The sequence below is a fragment of the Mustela nigripes genome, chromosome 13 (assembly GCF_022355385.1).
Source record: "Mustela nigripes isolate SB6536 chromosome 13, MUSNIG.SB6536, whole genome shotgun sequence".
NCBI classification, from domain to species: domain Eukaryota; kingdom Metazoa; phylum Chordata; class Mammalia; order Carnivora; family Mustelidae; genus Mustela; species Mustela nigripes.
In genome coordinates this window covers 51824649-51834438 of record NC_081569.1, presented here as the reverse complement: position 1 = coordinate 51834438, position 9790 = coordinate 51824649, and the positions used below count along the sequence as shown (strand labels likewise).

Sequence of the window (9790 nt, the reverse complement as noted above, 5' to 3'; positions counted from 1 at the left end):
ATTAATGGACAGAGACTTTGAAAGCTATGTGCTGTGTATGAGGGATTGTTAGTTTGCTCATATGAATGGTGGAAATGCTATCTATTCAAAAGGTTTTGAAATTGACCTTGTATGTTACTGATAGAATGCAGGGCAGGAGGAAATACGAAATAGCCATGTGATAGTGAAGAAAACAGAAGGGAAACAGGTCCAGGGATGGAATTCTTTTAGTTGTAGCAATTTTAAATCCATACTGGCATTGGGAACCAGCTGGCTCCTATAAGTAGAAGTCTAATGTGTATATGTGATGAAGATTATTTGGCTCTGGGAGTTTTTAATATGATGACTGTTTCCATGGGCAGGAGGCTTCCTTTTGTGAACACCAATACTTGCCTAGGCATTTTTTAAAAAAAATTTTCTTTCTTCTTTTAGGGAAACATGAAACCTGATCCTTGTGTCTGAGGCAATGGACAGAATGAACCAGTCAGTAGTATCAGAGTTTGTGTTCCTTGGACTCACAAATTCATGGGAGATCCAACTTCTTCTTTTCATTTTCTCCTTTTTATTCTACTTGGCAAGCATGATGGGAAACCTTGTCATTGTGTTCACTGTAACCTTGGATGCTCATCTGCATTCCCCTATGTATTTCCTCCTGGCTAACCTCTCTGTCATTGATATGTTGTTTTCCTCAATTGCAGCCCCTAAAATGATTTGTGATATTTTTAAGAAGCACAAAGCCATCTCTTTTTGTGGATGTATTATGCAGATCTTCTTTAGTCATGCTCTTGGGGGCACAGAGATGGTGCTGCTTATAGCCATGGCGTTTGACAGATATGTGGCCATATGTAAGCCTCTGCACTACTTGAGCATCATGAGCCCAAAGATGTGTCTATACTTTTTAGTCACTTCTTGGGTCATTGGCTTCATCCATTCATTGGTTCAATTAGTTTTTGTGGTAGATTTGCCTTTTTGTGGCCCTAATGTATTGGATAGTTTTTATTGTGACCTTCCCCGACTCCTCAGGCTTGCCTGCACAAACACTCAAGAATTGGAGTTCATGGTTACTGTCAATAGTGGGCTCATTTCTGTTGTCTCATTTATCCTGCTGGTCTTTTCATATATCTTCATTTTGTTTACTGTTTGGAAACATTCCTCTGGTGGCTCATCCAAGGCTGTCTCCACACTGTCAGCTCATATCACTGTGGTGGTTTTGTTCTTTGGGCCACTGATGTTTTTCTACACATCGCCTTCTCCCACATCACACCTAGATAAGTATCTTGCTATTTTTGATGCAGTTATCACTCCTTTTTTGAATCCAGTCATCTACACATTCAGGAACAAAGAGATGAAAGTGGCAATGAGGAGACTGTGTGGTCATCTCGCGTGTTACAGGAAGATTTCATGAACGGATGGCTTTGAAGATACAAAATCACAGATTTTCCCTCATGCTGGTTGTAAAAAAGACATTATGCAATTTCAGAAAAATCCGTTACACTTAGGACATGTTATATGTCTAGAAATCTACTATGATATTATAGTATCTATTTCACCATTAAGTTAGAAGTCATGTTTTTCTTTGATACCCTGTATGTCAAAGTGCTAAAAAGTGAATAATGCATGCTTTGAAACCTACATGGTTAAGGGAATGTCATCATGTAATTGAGTAAATAATAAAGTTTGATGTTTTTCCTATATTAAACAGACTATTCTACAGCTAGACAAATTATGCATTTATATTATCCTCCATCTGCTTACTTGAGTTTATACCTTGGTTTTAATTCTCTTTGTTGCTAGATTATCTCCTTTATCTGGTAGTGTAATAAATTGTTAATCCTATGTGAGAGCTATAGCTATAGCTAGATTGGATTACTAGCATTATTGCCTTTAATCCCTTCTGTTGCACTATATATAACCCAGGTGATTGCATTAGCCCAGGGTTAGAACAAAATTTATCAGAGAGTCAGGCTCTGAAAATCTTGACCCTGGTTGCCATGTCAGTGTCTGTTGACTTTCAAATCAGTTTTGCGTTTGAATTTCTGAACATATTCTACTCTTTCAGCCTTTTCCTATAGGTCTATCTAATGTAAGAGGTGTAAATCTCTTATGTGTATTCCTTTTTTTCTTGTAAACTTCTCAGTGAGCACTAAGGACTTCCTTATCATTTCTAAATCTTTTCTTACTTTCTACCATGACCGTATGTTTCCTTGTTCAGGTTCTACCAAAGCTGACTCTTAAACTATTGCATTAGTTATGAAAAACATGTTTAGAATTCATTATGCAAGATTCTTTTATCTATAGTGGTAACCAGAGATTTTTGATTAAGTTCTATTTTGTAGGCCTGAAGTCTCCCCAAATACTTACAATTAATGATGTTATTTCATTTGTGGGAAAGAAATGTTGTTGATTAAATTTTACTCTGCTTAAGGAAGTGACACTAAGATCATTGTACCTCTCCCAGAAAGAGAATTTAAAATATTTCAACAGAATGAAATATTTATAGATATCCATGAAGGGTTCCCCCTTCCCCATACATTGAGAAGCTTGTTATTTAACAAAATTACTAGACAATAGAATGGAATGCACACACTAATTGAAATTTCCTTCATGAGACAATAAAATTATTATTGTCATCATTTGTGTTCTAGGGGAGGTACTAAGTGACTCATATGGTGCATTTTACAATCTATTGTCCTCAGGGATTAACCTTGAAACTTATGGAGTAGATATTCTCACCATCCCCATATTACACAGGAGGGTTCTGAGGCATGAAGATGTTAAATATTCTCAAGTTGCATTAAGTAATCAGACTGGACACAAAGCCTTGTGGTTTTGATGCAGGATCTGTAATCTTAATCCTTGCACTATAATGCATCTCTGGTAATAAAAGATATCAGAATTACTCATTTACCTGGAAACAACCTCTACTTGTGGGCTTCCTCTGGAGACCTCCTCACCATCAAAACCCAGTTTTTATGAGGTTAGTAAATTCACAAATATTTTTTGTGTATGTGAAATTAATGGGGCATATTGTGCAAGGCACTCACTACTATCTGGGAAGTTGAAATGCCAGATTTACCTTGATATATTGTAGAGGAAGGAGCCCAAAAGATAAAGAATATATCTGAATGGGTCTATTATGTGTAACATACTTAGATAACCCCTGGCTGTATCCTTTTGGGAGGGGCTGGGGGGCATGGCATCACCAAGATCACTTTAAAAAAATGCAACATACATGACAATGATCCTCTCTACTTTCTCCAAAGGTATGCTTGACCATGTGCTTGCATAATTAAATATTAGGAATAAAGAAATATCACAACATTCTGAGGACAGTTGGGCAGAGTCTGAGTTGAAATGGATACTCAAATCTTTAAAGGCTCATTGTGGTCCTTTATTTGAAGGGAGGCATGTGGGACTTAACTATATACAGAGTCCCTGTCTAGATCTGGTGGATCCACCAGTGGGTCCATCAAATGACGCCCCTCCCACCCTGTGATCAATATGCCATTTTCTGAATGTATAATTTGAATCAATATACTTGGTTGTTAGTTCAGCTCCCACACTATTTCTTTGCCTTGTGGGTTTCAGGTATTGTAGAGGGTATGGCACCTAGCTTGTCACATCCATACACTCAGTATTTAAAAAAAAAAGGACATTATATTCTGCAGGGATAAAGGTGGCAGTAAAATACCCAAACAATATAGAAATAGTGATCTCCAACCTCTGACTATTTAACCCACCACTGTGGCCCCTACAAAAGTCAGGCAGATCTTAGAAAATGACAATGGACTACTGTAAACTCAGTCCAGTAGTGGCCTCAATAGCAGTTGTTATACTAAAGGTGTTATTGTTGCTAGAGCAGTGTTTTTATTTTTTAAAGATTTTATTTATTTGAAAGAAAGGGAGAGAGCACAAGCAGGGTGAGTGGCAGAGGGAGAGGTCCCTACTGAGTAGGGAGCATGATAAGGGACTTCTTCCCAAGACACTGGGATCATGATCTGAGGGAAAGGCAGACATTTAAGTGACTGAGCCACTGTAAAGAAGATTAACACAAACTTGGGTATATGATATGTGGTTATTGATATGGTAAATATTCTTTTCCATCTCAGAAAGTAGAGTTAGAAACAATTCACATGGAAAGGACATCAGTATCTATTTGTTGTTCTGCCCTTTGATAGTCTGGACAGAAATGAATCATCTGGATGGTTTATATCTATTTAAGATTGCCTATTATATTAATGACACTATCTGTCAAATTAGAATAGGACAAATGGCAAGCACATTTATGCTTAGGTTGTACATATTTGTTATCAAAGGAGTGAATAAATTGCATAAAGAATAAGGAAACATGCCATTAAAATTTTAGGAATTCAGAGATATGTATCAAAGACTTAATCATAGGAGAAAACACAGGCAAAGATCTTGACATTGGTCTTGGGAATGATTTTTTGGGTAAGACACCAAAAATACAGGAAACAAAAGCTGAAATCAATAATTGGGAAGGTATCAATCTGAAGAGCTGCTACACAAAAGGAAAAGATACAATGAATTGGACCCTAAACTCTATGGTCAAATAATCTTCAACAAAACAGGAAAAAATATACAGTGGAAAAAAGACAGTCTTTTAAATAAATGGTTCTGGGAAAACTGGGTAGCTATATGTAGAAGAATGAAACTCGACCATTCTCTTACACCGTACACAAAGATAAACTCAAAATGGATAAAAGACCTCAACATGAGACAGGAATACATCAGAATCCTAGAAGAGAACATAGGCAGTAATCTCTTCAATATCAACCACAGCAACTTCTTTCAAGATATGTCTCCAAAGGCAAAGGAAACAAAAGTGAAGATGAACTTTTGGGACTTCATCAAAATCAAAAGCTTCTGCACAGCCAAGGAAACAGTCAAGAAAACAAAGAGGCAACCCACAAAATGGGAGAAGATATTTGCAAATGACAGTACAGATAAAAGGTTGATATCCAGGATCTATAATGAACTCCTCAAACTCAACACACACAACACAGACAATCATATCAAAAAATGGGCAGAAGATATGGACAGACACTTCTCCAATGAAGACATCAAATGGCTATCAGACACATGAAAAAATGTTCATCATCACTAGCCATCAGGGAGATTCAAATTAAAACCACATTGAGATATCACCTTACACCAGTTAGAGTGGCCAAAATTAGCAAGATAGGAAACAACATGTGTTGGAGAGGATGTGGAGAAAGGGGAACCCTCTTCCACTGTTGGTGAGAATGCAAGTTGGTGCAGCCTTTTTGGAGAACAGTGTAGAGATTCCTCAAGAAATTAAAAATAGTACTTCCCCATGACCCTGCCATTGCACTACTGGGTATCTACCCCAAAGCTACAGATGTAGTGAAAAGAAGGGCCATCTGTACCCCAATGTTTATAGCAGCAATGGCCATGGTCGCCAAACTGTGGAAAGAACCAAGATGCCCTTCAACGGATGAATGGATAAGAAATATGTGGTCCATATACACTATGGAGTATTATGCCTCCATCAGAAAGGATGACTACCCAACTTTTGTAGCAACATGGACGGGACTGGAAGAGATTATGCTGAGTGAAATAAGTCAAGCAGAGAGAGTCAATTATCACTTATTTGTGGAGCATAACAAATAGTATGGAGGACATGGGGAGATAGAGAGGAGAAGGGAGTTGGGGGAAATTGGAAAGGGAGGTGAACCATGAAAGACTATGGACTCTGAAAAACAATCTGAGGGTTTTCAAGGGGCGGGGGGTGGGAGGTCGGGGTACCAGGTTGTGGGTATTATAGAGGGCATGGATTGCATGGAGCACTGGGTGTGGCACAAAAATAATGAATACTGTTATGCTGAAAATAAAAAATAAATTAAAAAAAAAAGAATGAATTGAAAAGGCAACTACACAATGTGAGAAAATAGTTGCAAATTTTGTACTTGATAAGGGGTTATTATAGATAATAAGAAAGTCATAGAATTCATAGCAAAAAGCAATTAATCCAATTAAAAAAAGGATGAAAAACCTGAATAGGCATTTTCCCAAAGAAGATATACAAGTGGACAACAGACCCAAGAAATTTGCTCACCATCACTAATCATCAGAGAAATGCAAATCAAAACCACAATGAGATGACTATTCTAAAAAAGATGAGAAATAAATAGTAACAAGGTTGTGGTGGAAAGAGAACCCTCTTGTACTCTTGGTTGAAATGCAAACTGCTGCTAATTTAAAGTAAATAGTATGAAAGTTAACAAAGAACAATATGGTGGTTCTGCAAAAAATTGAATACAGAACTATACAATGATCTTGAAATTCTACTTCTGGTTATATATTGAAAGGGAATGAAATTAGGATTTTTTTTTTAACTGAAACTTTTTTTATTAAATTATTTATTTTCAGCATAACAGTATTCATTATTTTTTCACCACACCCAGTGCTCCATGCAATCCATGCCCTCTATAATACCCACCACCTGGTACCCCGACCTCCCACCACCCCGCCTCTTCAAACCCCTCAGATTGTTTTTCGGAGTCCATAGTCTCTCATGATTCACCTCCCCTTCCAATTTATCCCAACTCCCTTCTCCTCTCTAACATCCCTTGTCCTCCATGGTATTTGTTATGGTCCACAAATAAGGGAAATCATATGATAATTGACTCTCTCTGCTTGACTTATTTCACTCAGTATAATCTCTTCCAGTCCCGTCCATGTTGCTACAAAAGTTGAGTATTCCTCCTTTCTGATGGAGGCATAATACTCCATAGTGTATATGGACCACATCTTCCTTATCCATTTGTCTGTTGAAGGACATCTTGGTTCTTTCCATAGTTTGGCGACCGTGGCCATTGCTGCTATAAACATTGGGGTACAGATGGCCCTTCTTTTCACGTCATCTGTATCTTTGGGGTAAATACCCAGGAGTGCAATGGCAGGGTCATAGGGAAGTTCTATTTATAACTTCTTTTTTTTTAATTTTTAATTTTTTATAATTTCTTTTTTTTTTTAAGATTTTATTTATTAATTTGACAGAGAGAAATCACAAGTAGACGGAGAGGCAGCCAGAGAGAGAGAGGGAAGCAGGCTCTCCGCTGAGCAGAGAGCCCGATGCGGGACTCGATCCCAGGACTCTGAGATCATGACCTGAGCCGAAGGCAGCGGCTTAACCCACTGAGCCACCCAGGCGCCCCTAATTTTTTATAATTTCTTGAGGAATCTCTATACTGTTCTCCAAAAAGACTGCACCAACTTGCATTCCCACCAACAGTGGAAGAGGGTTCCTCTTTCTCCACATTCCCTCCAACACATGTTGTTTCCTGTCTTGTTGATTTTGGCCATTCTAACCGGTGTAAGGTGATATCTCAATGTGGTTTTAATTTGAATCTCCCTGATGGCTAGTGATGATGAACATTTTTTCATGTGTCTGATAGCCATTTGTATGTCTTGATTGGAGAAGTGTCTGCCCATTTTTTGATATGATTGTCTGTTTTGTGTGTGTTGAGTTTGAGGAGTTCATTATAGATCCTGGATATCAACCTTTTATCTGTACTGTCATTTGCAAATATCTTCTCCCATTCCGTGGGTTGCCTCTTTGTTTTTTTTGTACTGTTTCCTTTGCTGTGCAGAAGCTTTTGATTTTGATGAAGTCCCAAATGTTTATTTTTGCTTTTGTTTCCTTTGCCTTTGGAGACATATCTTTTTTTTTAAAAATTAAATTTATTTATTTTCAGCATAACAGTATTCATTATTTTTTTTAAAAGATTTTATTTGTTTATCAGAGAGAGAGAGAGAGAGCACAGGCAGACAGAATGGCAGGCAGAGGGAGAAGCAGGCTCCCTGACGAGCTAGGAGCCCGATGTGGGACTTGATCCCAGGACGCTGGAATCATGACCTGAGCCGAAGGCAGCTGCTTAACCAACTGAGCCACCCAGGCGTCCCAGTATTCATTATTTTTTCACCACACCCAGTGCTCCATGCAATCCGTGCCCTCTATATACCCACCACCCGGTACCCCAACCTCCCACTCCCCTGCTACTTCAAACCCCTCAGATTGTTTTTCAGAGTCCATAGTCTCTCCTGATTCAGGAAAGCCCATATTTGGAGACATATCTTGAAAGAAGTTGCTGTGGCTGATATCAAAGATTACTGCCTATGTTCTCCTCTAGGATTCTGATGGATTCCTGTCTCACGTTGAGTTTATCTTTGTGTACGGTGTAAGAGAATGGTCGAGTTTCATTCTTCTACATATACCTGTCCAATTTTCCCAGCACCATTTATTGAAGAGATTCTCTCTTTTCCACTGTATATTTTTTCCTGTTTTGTCGAAGATTAATTGACCATAGAGTTGAGGGTCAATATCTGGGCTCTCTACTGTGTTCCACCGGTCTATGTGTCTGTTTTTATGCCAGTACCATGCTGTCTTGGTGATCACAGCTTTGTAGTAAAGCTTGAAATCAGGTAACGTGATGTCCCCAGTTTTATTTTTTTTTTTCAACATTTACTTAGTTATTCAGTGTCTCTTCTGGTTCCATACAAATTTTTGGATTATTTGCTCCAGCTCTTTGAAGAATACCAGTGGAATTTTTTATTTTTTTATTTATTTTTTATTTTTTATTTTTTTTTAAATTTTTTATTTTTGATAAACATATATTTTTATCCCCAGGGGTACAGGTCTGTGAATCACCAGGTTTACACACTTCACAGCACTCACCAAATCACATACCCTCCCCAATGTCCTTAGCGAAATAAGTCAAGCAGAGAAAGACAACTATCATATGATCTCCCTGATATGAGGAAGTGGTGATACAACATGGAGGCTTAAGTGGGTAGAAGAAGAATAAATGAAACAAGATGGGATTGGGAGGGAGACAAACCATAAGTGACTCTTAATCTCACAAAACAAACTGAGGGTTGCCGGGGGGAGGGGGTTTGGGAGAAGGGGGTGGGATTATGGACCAGTGGAATTTTGATTGGAATGGCATTAAAAGTATAGATTGCTCTAGGCAGTATCGACATTTTAACAATCTTTATTCTTCCGATCCAAGAGCATGGAATGGTCTTCCATCTTTTTGTGTCTTTTTCAGTTTATTTCATGAGTGTTCTGTAGTTCCTCATGTACAGATCCTTTACCTCTTTGGTTAGGTTTATTTTTAGATATCTTATGGTTCTTGGTGCTATAGTAAATGAATCGATCTTGAAGAGGTATCTGTACACTCCTCTTCACTATAGCATTATTCATGGTAGTTAAGATACGAAAACAGTGTAAATTTCTTCTAATGGATGAATGAATAAAGAAAATGTGGTATATACACAAACTGGAATATTCAGCCATGAAAGGCAAAACCCCATGTGTGATAACATGATGAGCCTGGAGGTCATTATAGTAACTGATATAAGTCAAGCAGAGAAAGACAAATAATATGTAGTATCACTTATAGATGGAGTAATTTTCAAAAAAGGTGCTGATTGTATAGATACAGATAATAGAATGGTAGTTGCCAGGGCTTTAGGGGAGGAAGAAATGGGGATATATAGGTCAAAGTGTACAAATTTTCAGTTGCAGGAAGATAAGTTCAAAAGATCTAATGTATAGTGTGGTGACTCTAGTTAACAATATGGTATTGCACACTTGAAGGTTGCTAAGAGTAAATCTAAAGCATTTTTATCACAGTCAGACACAGAAAGACACACAGTCCCAAGAGTTTACTATATGAGGTTATGGATGTGTTAATTTTCTTCATCTTGGCAATCATTGCACAGTATATGTGTATACTAGGCCATCATATTGTAAACTTTAAAT

At 37.8% G+C, this 9790-nt stretch overlaps 1 protein-coding gene across 2 annotated transcripts; it reads left to right on the top strand.

The window, feature by feature from the left end:
- The first annotated feature begins 445 nt into the window (after window positions 1-445).
- Window positions 446-2573, top strand: LOC131998659 (olfactory receptor 4F15-like). Of its 2 annotated transcripts, XM_059371146.1 has the most exons (2): window positions 446-1352; window positions 2551-2573. In XM_059371146.1, exons 1-2 carry the CDS (start codon window positions 446-448, stop codon window positions 2571-2573), a joined length of 930 nt encoding a protein of 309 aa, XP_059227129.1. The 2 variants fall into 2 exon arrangements, with proteins under 2 accessions (XP_059227129.1, XP_059227128.1); XM_059371145.1 differs by lacking the exon at window positions 2551-2573 and having other exon boundaries at window positions 446-1384.
- The last annotated feature ends 7217 nt before the right edge of the window (window positions 2574-9790 follow it).

Bases quoted from the DNA above. Each gene is read 5' to 3' on its own strand.
- LOC131998659 (XM_059371145.1), top strand. From the start codon at position 446: ATGGACAGAATGAACCAGTCAGTAGTATCAGAGTTTGTGTTCCTTGGA.